Source organism: Nyctereutes procyonoides, unplaced genomic scaffold (genome assembly GCF_905146905.1).
Source record: "Nyctereutes procyonoides isolate TBG_1078 unplaced genomic scaffold, NYPRO_anot_genome, whole genome shotgun sequence".
In the NCBI taxonomy this organism is placed as follows: Eukaryota; Metazoa; Chordata; class Mammalia; order Carnivora; family Canidae; genus Nyctereutes; species Nyctereutes procyonoides.
This window is the reverse complement of record NW_026575043.1, coordinates 21006153-21026094: the sequence shown is the minus strand read 5'-3', so window position 1 is coordinate 21026094 and position 19942 is coordinate 21006153. Positions and strand designations below refer to the sequence as shown.

Here is a 19942-nt window from a genome sequence, read left to right as displayed (position 1 = left end):
GAGTCTTCAGGGCTAAAATCATCTGCTGCTCCCCTGGTGAAGGGAAGCACTGGACCTGAAAGTAGGTGCACTTGCCAGGCTGTCCTGGGGAGGGAGCCCCGGCCCCCACTGGTCCACAGGTTGCAGTGTTGGGAGTCAGTTTTTTTTTTTTTAAAGGTTTTATTTATTTATTCATGAGAGACAGACAGAGACACACACACACACACACACAGAGAGAGAGAGAGAGAGAGAGGCAGAGACACAGGCAGAGGGAGAAGCAGGCTCCATGCAGGGAGCCTGACGTGGGACCTGATCCCAGGACTCCAGGATCACGACCTGGGCCAAAGGCAGGCTGGGCCTCCCCATGGGAGTCAGTTTTGAATGTGGATTCACTGCGGATGTCTGATGAGAGCCAGTCTAGTCTTTTTGTTCTTGAAAGGGTGGTTTTAGCATCTCAAACTGGGAGGTGACATAGACCATTACGTAACAGAAGGAATGGTGGCACAGTGTACCTACAGGCACCTTTTCAAGGCAGTTTCTACTCTGTGCAACTTTATGCTAAAGGATAAAGCCAGTCTGCTTGGGAGATGCTTGCCAATGTCTACATAAGAAAGTGCCAAAGAATTGAATCTGAGTTTATGTGAAATAAGGACTTAAGCCTGCTTGTTTTTTTCCATGTTCCAGGGCTAAAGAATCCCATAAAATTCAACCATTGATGCCTGGGAAATGCCATTGTCCTAGAGTTTTTAAAATGACAACTGATTTACCTGCCACTATCAAAGTACATGCAAATATGGATGAATGTGGCAAAGTTATTCTGTTGGTAGATAAGTGTGGAACTAGAGGAGGGTTATCAGAATCTGAAAGGTTATTCTAGAAGGGATTGTTTCATGATATTGTCTTTTGAATTTGACATAAAGGGAAAACTACAGCATTTAATATTGTTTCTTTTTTTGAATTGTTTAGAGTCACGCATGAAGAAGGGTTAGGGATGTGTGTATATATACGTGCATATACATGTCATATATTGTGAGATGATATGTTGTCAGGTAAGTTGGTATCTCCTGACGATGCTGAATAAGCCTTTTCTAAAACACCAAGCAGAATTGAGGGAAATATAAGGGGTTTGCCTTTGGCACTTTACAGACAAATTTACTGCAAGCAAGAGACAAGTGGAAGCAGGACTGGAGCTTATGGTGTGATTGTTGTTAAAAGAAAAGAAAAATAGTGAAAAGGACGATTTTTTAGAGGGTGAGAAAACCAAATGAAAGCGGGCCTTTGACTCTAATTAAAACTTTGCAGAAGGAGGGATGTATCACACTACCCAAGAGACCATGCTGCCGCAGATGCTCCAGTCCACCTCACGAGGAAGAGAAAAGCAAGCACAAATCAAGGTGATCCCTAGCACTTGTACGAGACAAAGACAAAAACACCTTCCAGGGTCTGTTATGGGGTCAGGAGCTGAGCAGTGCTTTACACCACCTGCACCTGCAGATACACCTTCCATGTGGCACCAAAATTCAGGTTCCTCACCAATGATAGGGTCTTCAAGAAAAAGGCAATATCACCTTGAATTCTGACGTTAAAATACCAGGAAAAGTAGAATATATTTATGGTCCCTGACATATGTCAATGCATAAATATGTAAATATATCTTACAAAGGGATAACATTTTTAAGTTTCTCATCCTTAAAGATCAATCTTTAGTAAATTCTGAGAATGCAGCTTCCCATTAGGATGCCTTCCCTGAATTTCTGGAAAGCTGGTATTTTCCTTTATGTTCTCCTTGAGTTTAGTAATATAATAGGTCATCTTTCTGTGTCTATATGAGTAAAAGGAACAGTTTCATGACTCTGCAGTATAAATCATAAACACCAAAAGCAGTGATGTTCAATTAAGGGGGATATGTCAAAGTTTACAGCTCTTAATGAAAGACAGTACATCATCGAGCCATCTTACCTGTCGACGAATTATTCCAAGGTCTCTTTTGGCTTTATTCACTAGGGCCTGAATTTCTGCAGGATCCTTTACATTCTTATTTTCTCTGAAGGCATCTCTTATTCTCCTGACAGCATAAGTTCTAAATGAATTCAGGAAAAAAAGAAAAAATGTCAGCAGTCTCAAACTATGCTTTTAAATGAAATCAAAAGCCTTTCCTTACAAATTAACTGTCTGTATTCCCCTGTGGATAATCCACTTAGATCTTTGCTCTTGGGACAGGCCCATCTATTACTATTCTGGGATGACTAAGCAAACAGATTAGGGAAATAAATCTAGCACAAACAAATCACATATAAATGGCAAACTGCTACTAAGATTACGGGTTCTTTAGTTACTCATGTCTGAGTTCTCTCCATCAACGTAGATAATTGAACCTTTAATGTACAGAGACAAATCAAGAATTAAAAGAGGTGAAATGATGCACCATATATTTATGCGCCCAGATAGTGATCTATGCCTGACTCGGGTCAGCTCTCCAATCTCGTCCCATCATTTAGCTGTTTATTCCTCTTGTGTAATATAACATATAAGGATTCATGTTGGGATCCTACCACAATCCAGAGCGGAGATTATACCAAAATGCTTTCTTGCATCTTTTTTTTTTTTTTCTCTTGATTCATTTGAGAAAGAGAGAGAGAGAAGGAGCCCGTACATGAGCACATGAGCGGGGGTGGGCAGCAGTAGAGAATCTTCAAGCAGACTCGCCATTGAACAGGGAGCTGGACAGGATCCCACAACCCATGAGACCATGACCTGGGCTGAACCCAAGAGTCAGATGCTTAACTGACTGAGCCACCCAGCCACCCCTGCTTTCCTTCATCTTTAAAGTGTATACATGTGCACGTACATGCACATAGAAACACCCTCTCCCCAGCAATATAAATTACATGCAGCACAGGGACAGCAGTTCAAGTGCATGGCTTTCAAATCAGACAAGCTTGGCTTTGTTCCAAGCTCCTACTGTTTGTGTGAACTTGGGCACGATTCTTAACATAAGCCCGTGTTTCCTCATCTGTCAAATGGGCATAATACCACCTACCTCTCAGGGCTGCTGGGAGGATTCACTTTTATAATGTATGACTGATATTTGGCACAGAACTGGCTGCAGAGGAAGATCCAATCAATGAAAGTTCTTCTTCTTAACACCTTACTGCCATTAGTCCTAGCCTCATCTTTATCCTGCATTCTCAGGGTCATACCACAGTGTCCAGACAGAGGGCAGAATGGTCTGGATAACCAAGAGTACTTAATGGGATACACCCCACATGCACACTCATGGCCTTACCCCATGACCTCCCCATCTATGCAAGACTGCAGGAGACTAAGGAGGAGTCCAAGCCAGTCACATCAGACATCATTTTCTCTAGTCTTCTTATGATCTCAGATGTCTCTGCTTTTTAACTTTAAACACCAGCTAAAGAATCCATGTGAAACTAATAATAACATTTGCACATAGGGGGAAAGAGATGAGAGAAGTGGAATATAATTTCTCTGGGAGTTGGGTGTACGTTTTGGGAGGTGGATATAATTTACTGGGAAAACCCGTTTTAGAGAAGACTACTTTTGTTTTCGATCAACTTTCCTAAAATTTTTAAATTAAAAATCCAAATGTTGGGTCCCTTTGTGTTTAGAAGCAAAAGTAAAATGAAATCTTGTGACATTAAGAATCGTGACGGAGCAAGTCAGACACTTTTTAGTGTCTGGGGAGACTTTCATCCGAACCCTTGGTGCACCAAGTAGAGTATTTGCAGAGGCGCTCCTTGGTGCTCAGGGTCAATCTTGGGGCAGCCATGACTGGAAATGGAATCCCTAAACTAGCAGACATTATGTAATGACAGGGGCTCCTTCATTATGAAGACTTGGAAAGAATTTTTACTAATAGACTATATCAGCTATTCCCCTCTTGTATAGCTGCTAATCTAACAAGGTTTCATATAACAGCTAGGAAAGCTAAAAGCAATTTCTGAGGTACTCTCTTGCATAGCATGATGGTTATTAACATAGCACAACATCACTGCCCTTCCTCACACCCACACTCCTCAAAACAGCTTCTTTGTGGGTGATGATGGGAGCAGAGTGGACACTATAATTTAATTCTAATATCTTGTTTCACATGTACAACTGGTTTTAGAACCGGAATTTACCCCAGGGAGTCATGCGTTGTTTTAGTTCTTCACTCAGGATGTTACATGCGCTTTTCAGAAAAATAGAATGGTCAATAGTAGCCGTTACTACCTTCATTTGGCTAAAAGTGGTAACTAGCCCAGAATAGCTAGCAAAAAGAGGAATATGGCTCTGAACACAAAGTCTGATGTTCTTCTAAAGTTTAAGAAATCAGAAAATAACTTACGGTGCCCAATGATTTCTATCAACTGAGCTCAAGGTCCAGCAATTTACATAGTCGGCTGGTATTCTCATTGTCTCCCCACATCTCCAAAGTCCACACCTAAAGGAATGAAGCTCTAGATGTTTGAATTAAATGTGTCTAAAGCTATCAAAAGTTGTCGTTCCAAATTTGAGTGCACCTAACATGAACGATGTGACGGTGGCTGTCTTTTCTTTCTTATTCCTCCTCCTCCACTGTCCAAAACACAAGGTATTGTCCTTTGCCCCAAGAGAGGTCATGGCATTGGCTCAGAACCATATAAACAATTACTGTTGTATGAACAGTTTTTCAGTTGTGTGAATTATTTTTTTACTAAAAGATGTTTAATTTTTTTTGGAGGGGAAGGAGGAGAGGGAGCAGGAAAGAGAACCTTCAGAGAGAATCTTCAGCAGGCTTCATGCCCAGTGCAGAGCCTGTCGTGGGCTCAATCTCTCCACCCTGAGATCATGACCTGAGCTGAAATCAAGAGCTGGATGCTTAATTGACTGAGCCACCCAGGTGCCCCAGTTATATGAATTATTTCAAATGGTTTTAACTTTGTGAGGGTAATCACAAATCTGCCTGAACCTTCAAACTTTGTAGGAAAGGGCTAACTACCAATTATTTCAGTTCTGCCCCCGCCTGGTTTTTATCCTTTGCGTTTTTTCTGCCACTACTAAGGTAAACCATTTATTCTTGAACACATTCTGGCTATTGGCCTCCTGACCCTATCACTGAGCAAAAGCATTTCAAAGAAAAATGTGCAGCTGCTGTACAATGTCTTGCCTTAGGATGCTCCTGATATGAGTCTGATGCTGTTTGGAATAAGTCATGAAAAATTAGCACATAAAAGCCAACACTGGGGATCCCTGGGTTGCTCAGTGGTTTGGCGCCTGCCTTTGGCCCAGGGCCTGATCCTAGAGACCTGGGATAGAGTTCCGCATTGGGCTCCCTGTATGGAGCCTGCTTCTCCCTCTGCCTGTGTCTTGGCCTCTCTCTCTCTCTGTGTCTCTCATGAATAAATAAATAAAATCTAAAAAAAAAAAAAAAAAAAAAAGCCAACACAACTGCAAGAGCTATCAACTCCGAGAAAGCAGGCCACATCCACAGAAACAGTTAAGGCTATGCTGCTCAGTCACCTCTCACTCTACCCTCCCGAAGCTTTGTGGACCCTCTGTGCTTCTTTGTGTAGATTTCCATTTGGCTTTTCTTCTCCACCACAACCTTTGCCCTTTGGTCTGCCACGAGACCTTCAAGTGCACACCGGCTCTACTGACTATCCTTTCACCATGCAAGGATCAAACCCCTTTATGAGAGTCTTCTAGCCATCGTAATTTCCCAGCTGCAAAGTAAACAGCAGACAGTAATGAAGGCTCTGTAGTGCCCGAGGTCTTGCTTTACTTTCTCCCCTTCCAATGCAGACCATGATAATCATAGCATTTGCAGGCTCATGTTGGTTGTAGCACCCGAAAGGTGCAATTGGGAGACAAGCTGATATAATTTGTGTCATCCTTCATCACCATCCCACCCCACATGCTGGTTTCTCTGCTTTTCCGTCCTGTGAAAATACTGGTGCTTCTTCCTTCTTCCTCTAAACCCAAGTCAAGTATCCCGGTAATAAAACAACTAGACACTTCTTTCAGCCTCTTGGGTAAACTCCTTCAGTTGCTTGGAAGGACATGTCCTCCATCAACATATCAACTCAAATGTGCTTTGCCCCCTGAAGACAGTGTTTGCTTTATAGCCATAAAGAGAAAGCTGCTTAATTTTGCTATGCCTCCAGATTCCAGGGCCAGTGTGTTCTGGGATCCCACTGCTACTTACGGGTCATTAGTTCATCCTTACACATCTTTGAGGTCAAGCTGCCTAATAAATCCATATTGAAGCCCCAATGACACTGTCATCTGCTGACTTCTTGATGTCAAGACTTAAGATTCATCGAGTCTTAATATCCAAATGGCACTCAGTGCATATGTAGGCTACCTGTCTTAGGTAACATGAAAAATTTTAATTTTTAATAAAAATAAGATCTTTTAAAGTCAGTAATTTTTATAATGAGATAGATGACAGTGTTTGCAATCTTTTACTGAGTTATCTACATTTGCTTTACTGATGGAGAGTTTCACAGTGAGAGGGTGTCTCGTCTTGTTTTCTAGATCTACTGGTATTTCTTCCTAGGCTACTTTGTGATGTTGCCTCTTCTATGTCGTAGTCTCTAGGGCTCCCTACTGGACCTGTTTTTTTTTTTTAAATAAAATCTCCTCCACTAATTGAATCTGTGCCCAAGGTTTTACTATCATATATATGCCATTGGCTACCAAGTCTTTCTCTAGCCCATGCTGGCTTTCTGAGTCCCAAATCCATATAACCCAACTGCCTTTTGGACTTGCTAACAAAAGACACTCACTATACTCACTACAGCTTCTTTTATTGAACACTTTGAGACTGAAGTCATCATCCTATTTCCCCCTAGGCCCCAGAGGCCAGTATTTCCTTTGTAGGTAGGTGCATTTTCAAATGGCTAACTATCTAAATCAGATGTTTGGGGATTCATCCTAAATCCCCTCCTTTCCCATAGCTCTTTATATTCAATCAAGCACAGTATCTCATTCTTTCAACCTTTTACATCTCTTCTGAATCACCTTCCACGTCTCTAAGTCTCTAAACCTTCAGCCCTAGTCTTGGTTCATGCTCTGATCTCTCACACTAATACAGTAGCCTTGGGATTACGGTGTGTGTGGTGTACGATAAAATGGATACTAACAACAACAGGAGAGAAAGCTCAAGGACTGTTTGAAGGTCATGAGTACTCTGGGTAGATAACAGGATGAGGGTCAGATCAGAAAGCTTCCTTCTTATGAATTTAAGTTTCCACTAGAATATAAGCCCCATACAATACAGACCTTTATCTTTCTTGTTACCTCGGATCTCAAGTGCATAGCTCAGAGACTGTACTCAGTAAATATGTGGGGAATAAATAAACTTCTCAAGACATCATAGGTGGTATTAAAAAGATCTTTAGGAAAAAGGCCAATAATCAATAAGGAAAACACAACGAAGTGTTATACAAAAGGAAAGAAAATGAAAAGGGTTTGCAGCACAAAGACTGAAATAACCTTGGAAAGGTAGTGGTTACAAAACGTGCACTGAGAATTTACTTAAGAATTAAGTACTGAGGTTTTGGACTCAGGGACTATATAGGATTCTACACAGAAATGAAAGAGGAAATAGAAATTATTTAAAGTGAACACAGAAGGGCTAAGGAGAGTTCTAGGGGGCAATGGAATAGTTCTTAGCTTGACTGGGGTGGTATTTTCACAGGCCTTTACATTTGTCCAAACATTGAAATTGTACACTTAAAACATATACATTTTATTGTAGATAAACTTTTTCTCACTATGGTGACTTTTTTTTCTTTCAAGATTTTATTTATTTAAGAGAAAAAGAGAGAGAGAGAGAGAGAGAGAGAGAGAGAGAGAGAGAGAATGAGTAGGGGTGGGGAACAGAGGGAGAGGGAGACGCAGACTTCCTATCAAGCAGGGAGCCTGACGTGGGGCTTGATCCCAGGACCCTTGGGATCATGAACTGAGCCTAAGGCAGATGTTTAACCAATTGCATCCTCTCCCTAGGGTGACTTTCAAGGGACATTGAAAAAATAAATAGTATAGGAGTCATATTACATTTGTCTACTTTTAAGAAAAGCAGAAAGATACCACCAAATTAAGACTGCAATACTAGAGAATGATTATGTACATGGCTGAAGTAGAAATTAATGCTGCATTCTAGAAACAGGGTGGAGGACAAACTGGAAAATCAAATCTGAAACAGAAAAATTATGTAAGTTGATGAGAGATATGTAAGAAAAAAATTAAGCTTCAGAGTAGGGCAAAGATACATAACCTATGAATAAGTGTGAATAAACTGAACTGGGTAGGAAATTAAAGTTATAATGGAAGAAAATGTCCCAGGAGTGATTATGAAAAACTGAGAAGACTAATTGAGATTTAACCACCAGAGTACAATGCCAAGATATTTACTTTTAAAACCCTGAACTCCAAGGTCAGAGAAAATGTACTTTAAGAAAGGGTAAAAAAAAAAAAAAAAACCCTTTAAGTAGGTAATAGAGAATGGAATATAGATTTCTGTTCTCAAAGCTGCCAAGAGAAAGGCTGCTTTCTGCAGTCATTTGCTGTCTTCAGGGCCCAAAGGGGGGGAACAAAATAATATCTATGATTGGTGGCACAAGTACCACACACAGGACACTGTGCTTAAGTACGTGGATATATATGTTCTCATTTAATCCTTACAAACTATGGCTCAGAGAGAATTAGAACATTTAGGCCAAGATTAATGTCTAGTAAGTGCAGAGCTGGGTCCTGAACCCCATTGACTTACAGTCTGATTTTCATCTTTAAATGCCTCCTCTAGAGGTCAGTAAACTCTATCCAAATTTTGAAAAGAACTTGGTATAAGCCAAATTGTTAATCCTTTGAAAAGGCATTAAAAAAAATTGTCTCTTGCATCACAAAGCTTAAAAAGATCATCTGGTTTCTCAACATTGCTTCAAGTGTTCCTATAAATAGTTCAAGGACCAATCGTGTCTTATGAAAAGACAAGCAGCTGAGAGCATTACAAGGGAAAGAGCTATTGATATAAGCAGTAAGAGTGAGTGAAATAATCGAGATTAATTATTTTAAAAAGGTGGACAGTGATCAATAAGAGGAGTTGTGGACTGAGGAGGTGAAGTTACTACCAGAAAACCTACTTTGGAGACCAAAGCTCCTTAGTCTTGGGGCAGCTGCTATAAATAAAACCTACTTCATACTTCTCTGTTAGAATCCCCTAATGGCTTTTCATTATCTTCAGGATAAGGGTCAAATGCACGGATGGTATACCCCTGCTTGTCTCTCCCACTCTATCAAGCACCACTTCCAGCATGGACCACCAACAAGATGTGTGAAGTCCTCAGTCCTCTCTCCTTCAGGCCTGCTACTCCTCTATACGAGGAATGTCCTCCTCCAGCTTGGTTTCTAGGCTAACTCCTACTCGTCCTTAAAGACCTAACCCAGTTAGAAACAAGTATGACAAAAGATTAATATCCTTAGCATATACATAGCACATATAAATCGAGTGCAAAAGATGTTAGGACCACAGTAAATAAATGAGTAAGAGTCCAGAAACAATAATTCACAAGAGAGCACAGTGACTAAATTTAGAGAGATAAATGTTCAGTCTCCATCATAATTAGAGAAATGAAAATTTAAACAAGCTATGATTTTCTGCCATCAAATTAGCAGAATTTTTTTTTCTTTTTTAAAACAAAGGGCCAAAAAAACAAAAACACGAAAACAAAGGGCCTTTACATCCTGCTGGTAGATGTATGAACTGTAATTCCTGTGGGGAAAATAGCATAATAATGTGTAATATAGTTCATAATTGTTTATCTAGTAATTCTACTTTTAGTAATCTTACAGAAATAATCTGAAATACACACGAAGATATATGCTGAAAGATGTTCATTACAGAACTATTTGTAAGCATTAAAAACAACCCTAAATGTTCAACAATGGAGAAGTGGCTACATAATTTATGAAATTATGCTTTTAAAATCAATGTTTCAAAAAACTTAAAGTCCCAGGTGCAAAAGTCAAAGGTGTAAAAAATGTGAGAAAGATTAGTCTCCCTCCCAGTTCACGCTAGATGCAATCACAGCAGTTTCTTACTAAACTGTCAGAGAGTAGGTTCTTGACAAAACCTCTGTATTTTTTTCTTCCTCAAGTGGCAGTCCCAAAGTTTGCTGATGGCTGCTGCAAAGCTCCCTGTCAGTCCACGGTCTTCCTCATGATTGCATGGTTAATGAAGCTTCCACCCTTTGTAGAGACAGGCTCCTTAACTCAAAATTCATTTTGTGCAGAGATGAGGAAAGAATCTGATATATTAACTGTTCCTCAGGTAAGCCATGACTTAAATTCTATCTTAGTATTTAACTATCTTTATTTTCTGATTAAAATAGAAAGAAGGGGGGAGAGGGCAAAGAGGCAAAAGAAACTACTCTACACACGATGGGTACCTTTAATTCTTCAATTGGAATGTTATCAGTGAACACTTCAGATCAATACAAATGGAGCTGACTCATAAAAGGTTGTGTCGTATTCCACTGTATGGATGAAGTAGGATTCATCCACCCAGGCTTTTATTAATGGATATTTAGGTTACTTATAATCTTGCTCTTACAAACAATGCTGTAATTAATCAATATCCTCGTTTACTGTAGCATCACATATGGGTGTCTATGAGATCAATTCTGAGAACAGGAATTTGTAAGGCAAAAGACATATGTATTTACGGCTTTGATAAAATATTGTCCAAATTCTGTGTAGAGGTTCCATCGGAAATAAATGTGACTCTTTCCTAACATCTTTGCCAAAACAATGTATTATCCAAATTTTGATCTTTGTTAATCTAACAGGTGAAAACAGTATCTTATTTTATTAAAATTTTTTGTTGTTGTTGTTGAGGTGTAACATATAACATTATATTGGTTTCAGGTGTATAACATAATTTGCTTCCTGTATACATAGTGAAATGATCACCACAATAGGTCTAGTTAACATTTGTCACCATACAAAATGAACTTTAAGGACTTACTCTCCTGGCAACTCTCAAGTATGCTCTGTAATATTATTCACTATAGTCAGGATGCTGTATATTACTTCCGTATGACTTACTTAGAACTGGAAGTTTGTGGTTTGTGTCTCTTGACTCTCTTCACCCATTTTTGCCTACTCCCCAATCCTTTCCCCTTTGACAACCACCATTCTGTTGACTGTATTTATGATATTGGTCATGTTTTGTTCGGTTGTTTTTTTTTTTTTAGATTCCACATGTAAGTAAAATCATATGGTATTTGTCTTTGCCTTACTTAGAATAATTACCTCAAGGTTTGACTCCATTGTCACAAAGAGGTAAAATGTTACTCTTTTTTTATGGCTGAGTAGTATTCCATTGTATATGTATATATATTTTACACACACATATATATACACACTTTACACATATACTTACATATATATACACACACACCCCACACCACATCTTCATTGTCCATTCAGCTACTGATGGACACCTAGGTTGTTTCTATACCTTGGCTATTATAATGCTGCAATGAACACAGGTAGGTACATATAACTTTTTGAATTTTGAATTTTTGAATTAGTGTTTTCATTTTCTTCAGATATATTCCCAGAAGTAAAATTGCTGAATCATATGGCATTTCTATTTTTAAGTTTTTTAGGAACCTCCATATTGTTTTTCACAATGGCTGCACCAATTTACTTTCCTACTAACAGTGCACAATGGTCCCCCTTTTTTCCATACCTTCACCAACACATGTTATTTCTTTTCTTTTAGAGAATAGTCATTTTGACAGGTGTAAGGTGATTTCTCTTTGGGTTTTTTTTTTTTTTTCTCTTTGGGGTTTTGATTTACATTTCCCTGATGATGAGAGATGTTGCACATTTTTTCATGTGTCTATTGGTCATCTTTATGTTTTCTTTGGAAAAATGTCTATTAAGATCTTCTGCCCATTTGGGGAGAATGAAGCTGACCACCTTCCTTTTCACAAGCTTAAAGCCATTTACATTTCTTTTTATATCCTTTATGTTTTTTTGAATGATTTTTTTTTTTTACCCCCAAACCTGGGTTTGGTGGGTTTTTATTTATTTTAAGAGTTAAGAGATTTATTTATTTATTTATTTATTTATTTATTTATTTATTTATTTATTTATTTATTCTTAGAGACAGAGAGAGGTTGGCAGAGACACAGGCAGAGGGAGAAGCGGGCTCCATGCAGGGAGCCTGATGGGGGACTCGATCCAGGGTCTCCAGGATCACGCCCCGGGCTGCAGGCGGCGCTAAACCGCTGCGCCACCGGGGCTGCCCTGATTTTTTTTTTTTTTATTCATTTGCAAGATCTATTCTGAGTAGTTGAAATGCTCTCCCCAGTTTGTCCTCTGGCTTTGTTTATGATGTTTTTGTCATGTAGAGATGTTTAGTTTTTAAGGAGTCAAGTGTTATCAATTTTTTTGTTACGGCTTCTGGGTTAATTATATGTACAAAAGCTTCTCTACTGTGCAATCACAAACAAAAAAATTCACTCATGTATTCTTCAGAATCTTTATGGATTCATTTTTTTTTTTTTGTTTCACTCTTTCTGGAATTTATTTTAGTGGGAGGTGTTGAATATGAATCTAACTTTAGCCTCTAAGGGTTAGTTTTTTAAAATGAAGGCTATAACTATATACCCAGAATGACCTCCATTGTGGAATATATAGGCACAGAAAAACTAGAAGGAAATATAACGGCATGCTAACAATAATTACTTTCAGTTACTAGAGCCTATGCTTTCTAAATTATTACACTAACCATAATTTCTTCATAACTTTTTAAAATGATTTTATTTATTTATTCATGAGAGACACACACAGAGAGAGAGGGGCAGAGGCAGAGGGAGAAGGAGCATCCTTGCAGGGAGCCTGATGTGGAAGTCAATCCCTGGACCGGGATTACATTTTGAGCCAAAGGTAGACGCTCAACCACTGAACCACCCAGGTGTCCCTCCTTATAAATTTTAAGTTCCTAGTGACATCATAAAATCAGTAATATACTACAAATTAAAGAAGAGTCAGCAAAAGAGAAGGCTCCATTGGTGGGGGAAGAGATTGGGTTTAGATCTCTGGTGAGAATGTCCAGGCTAACGATAAACTTGAAAATCCCTGATCAAGAAGAAGGAAGCACAACCAGGGTGGGTAGAGGAAAGTGTTTAGAGGAAAGCAGTAGTATGGGAAGAGAAGCTAGTCCTGGAGACACAGTAAATATTTAAGAGCAGGCACAGGAGATCAGAGTGGAGGCAGCAGAGACAGAAGACAAGAAAGTATACACGTAGAGAGTAAATAAAATTGTCACAAGTCCTACAAAGGATTAAGACAAAGGCTGAAAAGGGCTCCAATGAAGTTAGCAGTTAGGATATTATTAGTAACATTAGCAAGAATTACATCAGTGTATACTTACCAACTACAATGTAGTAAATGTATAGAGAAAAAAAACTCCCTAAATTCTTGGAAATATACTCATAAATAATTAGTGAGCCTAAAAAACCTTATTAAATAACAAGAGAATATTTTTAAAATAATGAAAAAGATAATGCATAAAATCTTTGGAATGAGGTCAAAGCCATACTTAGATGAAAATGGCTTACATAGCTTTATTAGTAATAAAATAAAAACAGAGTTTAATGAATTAACAGTATTTCCTAGTATTTTAAAAAAGATTTTATTTCTTTGAGAGAGAGCAAGTGAGTTGAGTGTGCAGGAGGAGAGGCAGAGGGAGAGAAAGAATCTTAAGCAGACTCTCCATTGAGCACAGAGCCTAATGCTGGGCTCAATCTCACGACATTGAGATCATGACCTGAGCTGAAATCAAGAGTCAGAAGCTCAACTGTCTCAGCTACACAGGTGCCCCTTTCTTAACATTTTAGAAAGGCAAACAATATCCATGAGAAAACAAGAGACAAGGAATCCCCTGGGTGGCTCAGTGGTTTAGCGCCTGCCTTCCGCCCAGGTTGTGATCCTGCGGACCTGGGATCCGGTCCCACATCGGGCTCCCTGCATGGAGCCTGCTTCTTCGTCTGCCTGTGTCTCTGCCCCTCTCTCTCTCTGTATCTCTAATGAATGAATAAATAAAATCTTAAAAAAAAAAAAAGAAAATATTTTTAAAATGTGTCAAACAAATTAAAAATGAAAGAAAAATAGTGGAATTAGCTAAGACAATTGAGTTCCTTTATGCTATGGTTTCTGGGATATACACCAGAAAACAAAATTATGAGGGAAAAAAAGAAAGAGTGAGGAGGATTAGAAGTTTGAAAAGAGGGGTTTAAAAGAATTTCAGAAAATGAGAGCATGCTCAGACTCCAGAAATTGCCAAACAATGAGAAGGGGCCAGTGGAAGTTGGAAACATCCAGAATGATGGCACCAATTTGCCAAACATGGTGATTCTTCTTCTCCAGTTGTGGTTGGTGGCCCAGGTCTAGTTATGGAAAAGACAGATGTTTGAGTAAATCCATATTTCCAGGTTTGACAGATGAAAGTAACAGAAGGGCAAGGCAGAGAAAGAGTGAGAAAGAGAGAGTAGGGGAAGAGAAAGAGAAAAACTGCCTAGGGCTCAAAGGTGGTGGTGCTAGGAGCTTCTTCCCCCATGGCATGAACTTCTGAAAGTTCATAAACTTAGGCTATCATCCCACTCAGCCCCCTTTTGTGGGATTTAAGTTCTAATCTACATGTCCAATAATAAACAAAGAAATTATGGTAAATTAATAGACTATTAAAATAAATTTGATAATTATATAGAAATGAGAAAAAACATATTCAAAAAGCACTATGACCTAAAAAAACAATTTCATATAATTACAGATTTTCAGTAGGTTTCTGAAAATAGGGAATTTTATTTTATTTATTTATTTATTTATTTTGAAAATAGGGAATTTTAAAAAGTAATAGTCTCTTAAAAAAAAACAAACAAACCACTAAACTAATAAAATAACAGAAAGAAAGGCGCCGTCATCCCGTAGCAGATATTCTGAACCTCTGGCCCTGGAGGAAAAATGTACAAACATTCTGTCCAGGTTTCCTTTTTGGTGCTTAGAAACCTTTAATATCTTTAAACTATAATTCATCGAAGTTGAACTTGTAATTATCACTTAGATACTTCCTCACAGCCACTGACATTTTGTTGCAAATAAGATTTTTCAAAATGTGAACCAATTTATCAAAGTAAAGGCCACCTATAAAACTGTGGTCCAGCTTTCTGCAGTAAAGCATACAGATCAAGTAGTGGGTATGTCCTGGCTTCTCTTTTATTCGGTTTTAGACATGGGTGTTAGGCAGTGCAGTCCTGCACAAGCTGGAATCTAAGAACTGGTGACAGAGGCTCAGATCTGCAGTCTTTTCTTCACATATTCCTGGCCTGAAAGATGAACAGGTCTTTCATTTGTGGAGTCCAGTAAATGCTCAGGGGAAAAACAAGGTAATACTCAAGTATGAATTATTTTCATATCCACAAATCCTCTTCTTATGGAATTGGCCGTTTCTCTTTTAAAAGTTATCACCGTGACATAAAGGCTCTGTGTGCAGGGACAGGGTTTTCTGGCTCTGTTTCCCACTACATTTACCAGAAATAAGCTTGACCTTGTCCCACGAAAGCAAGTTCAAGTTTTCATTATGTAAACTAGCCAGTGTAAGACATGACCTTTAGATGATTTAAAATTTATGGAGAATAACTATCCACAGTAAGAATATTCAATTAATTACTTCTGGATTTTCCATTTTTTGGGGGTATAAAGAATGATGGAAATTACTATTGGGGATCCCTGGGTGGCGCAGCGGTTTGGCGCCTGCCTTTGGCCCAGGGCGCGATCCTGGAGACTCGGGATCCAATCCCACATCGGGCTCCCGGTGCATGGAGCCTGCTTCTCCCTCTGCCTGTGTCTCTGCCTCTCTCTCTCTCTGTGACTATCATAAAAAAATAAAAGTTAAAAAAAAAAAAAGAAATTACTATTGGTCATTAAACTCAAATGTCTCATTAAAATTTCCTATCAGGGCAGCCCAGGTGGCTCAGCGGTTTAGCGCCACCTTTAGCCTGGGGCGTGATCCTGGAGTGCCGGGATCGAATTCCATGTCAGGCTCCCTGCATGGAGCCTGCTTCTCCCTCTGCCTGTGTCTCTGCCTCTCCCTCCCTCTCTCTCTCTCTCTCTGTCTCTCTCTCTCTCGGTCTCTCATGAATAAATAAATAAAATATTAAAAACCCCTAAAATTTCCTATCAGTGCTGCTAAGAAGGAGCCAAATAAAATGCATTTTGCTTTATTCTTTCCTCCTGCCATCAGTCACCAGCAACAGTAAATGAGCAATGAAGGAAAGACATGAGGGAACACAGAAAGGTAAGTCACCTAGTTTGTGCTCAATATATTATTAAGGATAATTCACATACCAGAAAAAAAAATGCAGAATGATTCTCCCTATGTCTTCTTACAATGTATAAAATAGAATATTTTCTGTGTTATTCAGAAGGAAAGAAAAATCTACATAAAAATATTCTGGGTATATAGGACCCATACCCATCCGTAAGAAAACTAGAAAGCAGAAGAGAAAAAAAAGATGTCAGGGCCTAGACATGGCTGCAAAGTACAGTCAAAATCCTGGTGAGCTTCCCCTGAGTATCCTGGCTTTGGAAAGGACAGTAAGGGACAAGTTGGGTCTCAATTCCTTCAAACTCTGAATACTGGATTGAATTCAGGGTAGGGAGGCCATTAGCTAACTTTGCTTTGCTTACTTGGAGTTAAAGGGTTCTGAAAGCTATATGTAAATTTATGCAAATTAAAACATTAATCACAGCCCTAGATTTACTGACAAAATCTGGTAGCCCTTTCTCCCTTTGGAGAGCTTTAATTTTGCTTTTCATAGAGAAGAGGCATCTCTAAAGTCTTGTCTAAAATTCTATGAATTTAAAAATGCAATTAACCTCTATGTCTCCTGGGATGTCATAAGCAGCATGAGGCACAGAATATCATGCACTATAATTAAGGGATGGTTATTTTGATCTAGGTGCTATACTGCCTTGAAACAGAGTTTGTTTGCTTGGCCATCTATAATACAAACAACTTGTTACTGTATCTTTCTTCCAAGTAGGTCAAAATATTTCCACGCATTACATAATTTCCATAACATCTTTGTGAATCATCTAGCAGGTGTTCGTGTGTTAAGATTTAATTTTATTTTAAACAACTTGAAGACTTTAAAGAAAAATGAGCAAATGTCTGTATTTACAGATTTGGTTGCTGTTTATCATACTACTTTTTCATATTAATAGTGACTAAATAATATTAGAACAACACTTGCCATTTAACTGCCAATACAACAATAAAGTATACATGGTAGGTCAAACCACACATGCAGTTTCAAAATAAACTCTGATGATTAATATAAAACTAGCTCTCTTCATTCTGCCATAGGACTGGCGGCAACAGGCATCTTTAGTTGTGAGTGTACTACATCTTTCCCTTCAGGGTATGCTGTGGCTGAAGGAAGCTGGCCATAGGCTGTCCCTCTAACCTTCCATGTCTTGGTTACTACCTACAGCTCCTGTCCAAAGTCAAGTGTTGGTAATTCTCGTGGGATACAGATAATTCTGAAAGGTAGTGACACTTTCTGGACACTTAAGTGCATGCCATGGTTAGGAAGACATGGTATTCTGAAGATAGGCAATTAAATGCCATTACATTGACAGGAGCCAAGACACTTTACAGAAGTGTAAAGAAGTGCAGGAGAGGAATGTACTGCATTGCTAATAAAACCCTGCACTATAATGTCACTGGGCATTTTCCTTTAAAATTTGATATTCTTCTTCTAACTGCTTAAGTCCAAGGTCTTAGCAACTGCTGCTTTTTGGATGCTGACCACAACTGTGATATACCAGGTCTAACTGGTAAAATAAAATATGAAGGGCTTTACTCCCTGCCACTTAGATATTAGCACTGAAAACTCAGGGATCAGAAATCTGCGATAAACTTTGATTTTGAGTTGCATGACACTTTTATTACTTGGCCTAAATCTAAGGCTGACTTCCCAATATACATAAATGCTCAGAGCACGAGGGCAATTGGCCTCAGTATTGTCTGTTATTCCATGATCCAATAAGCCCAGCCCAGAATCAACAAACGGCACGTTCACGGTGAATACTGGGCATACAAACTGAAATCAGTTCCATCTTCTTTAACTACCTCCTAAAACCTTAAAAGTGTAAATTTTGCATTAAAAGCCACAGGAGTGTGATAAACAGTATTTACTTAGAACCACTATCCATGGATTAACAAAAAAGAGAGGCCCCAGCCAGCCTCTTGGCCCATGTTCAATACACTGAGGTTCAGTTGGGAAGCCTTTCCTTGCTGCATTCGTTTGCAAAACATGTTTCCTAGAAATAAGGAGTTCGGTGTAAATGATCAACCACAGCCACAGCCGGCAGAACACGGGTGACCTGGTAGGTTTGGGGAGGACCTTCCAATTGCCTAGCTGAGCTTTCATGAGACTAAAGCAGGTGAAAATCAGATCTGACAGCATTTCCTAACATGTGTTATGTGGGGGAAAAAAAATCCACTAGTATCCCCTTGGGAAGAGTTACCAAGAAGAGTTGCATATTAAAACAGTAAAGAAACCTGGAAACATGGGAAGACAAAGCCAGGCACCCAGATTCATTTACGGAACCTCTTGCACCCCAAGTAATACCCATTACATTTTGGGAAATGTTGATCTGGGCAAAATTTCTACTGAGGCTGCTCTTTTAAGGTTCAAGAGCTGGAGGCTGAATGGGCAGGTCCCACACCTGTGACAACAGTTCCCACCTGCAAGTCCTGCTCAGTCATTAAAGGCTACATACTGAGCATCACAACTGACCTCAAACCCTTCTCTCCCAACAGCTAAGTGGTCCAGCACACTGACTACATACCAGGCACAGCCTTATTACTTTACTTGTATCTCCATTAACCTTCCAGCAACACAGCCTAAGAAGGGCACCAGTTGTGTGTGAAATCCATTAGTTACAGCAGAGATCCTTACCAGAGGTCCCCAACCTTTTCTCCCCTAAAGTCCCCTGCCACCCAGACCCCACAGCCACCCCAAAGTCAGGTCACAGTAACAAAGGGGATCAGAACATTCTGCCCCCAAATATGCCACTTTGGCATTTGGTTATTTTGAATGGCAGGCAGTTGAGAAACAGGAGATGCAGGAAGGGCACTCTGTCCTTCCTTCTGTCCAGAAAGCAGGGGATAAATTTCCCACGAGAAAGGTGTCCTCCCAGTACCAGGAAAAAGAGAACATTCTTATTACTGGAGATGGGAGTCTACACCAAGACGAGTCTGCACAAAGAAGCCAAATGAAAACATACCTTATAATTCATTAGTTCCCTCCATGTGTTTCCTAGTCACTTTCCTGTAATATGCTACCCGCCAAAAGCCCCAGTCCTTTTCTGTGCCTCGTCACTTCTCCATAGTTCATCACCCTTTGTAAAAATGGCATGAGTCCCCAAGTCTAATTGCTTTATGGGGGGCTTCATTCTTCTATGTAGCCATCCGCATGCCCTATAAAAATACTATATGGAACAGAATTTGTATACTTTGTCTCCTGCTAATCTTTCCACAGTTTAATTTGCAGGTTCCAGGTGCAGAACATTAGAGCTCTCTCATGTTTTTCCTCTGCTACAGTGGCCCGTGGGATTGCTCAGGACCGTGGGCAGTGCTGGTTGATTTTGATGTGATGCTGGTTGACCTGTGGATGTGCCACCCAGTCTTGCCTGAGTATCTTTGATCAGGCTGTGATTCTACAGCTCTTCCCCCAGCTTGTCCCTTCACTCCTCCACTGTAACTAACCACTTTGTTTTGCTTAAAGGTAGTAAGAAAACGTGACTCCAATTTCAACACCTATTTCTTAAAACAGCCTATACTATATATCTATCATGATGTTATTAAAAAAGTAAAAACTCACTGTTATTTAAG

The 19942-nt window shown here is 39.4% G+C and overlaps 1 protein-coding gene across 2 annotated transcripts in view; it reads right to left on the bottom strand.

The window, feature by feature from the left end:
* LYRM4 (LYR motif containing 4) overlaps positions 1–19942 on the bottom strand; it is a 162278-nt gene that overhangs the window by 118679 nt on the left and 23657 nt on the right. For both annotated transcript variants that reach the window (XM_055322566.1, XM_055322565.1), the window contains exon 2: positions 1939–2059. In XM_055322566.1, coding sequence (XP_055178541.1) covers positions 1939–2059 — 121 coding nt within the window. The remainder of the gene's footprint in view (positions 1–1938; positions 2060–19942) is intronic.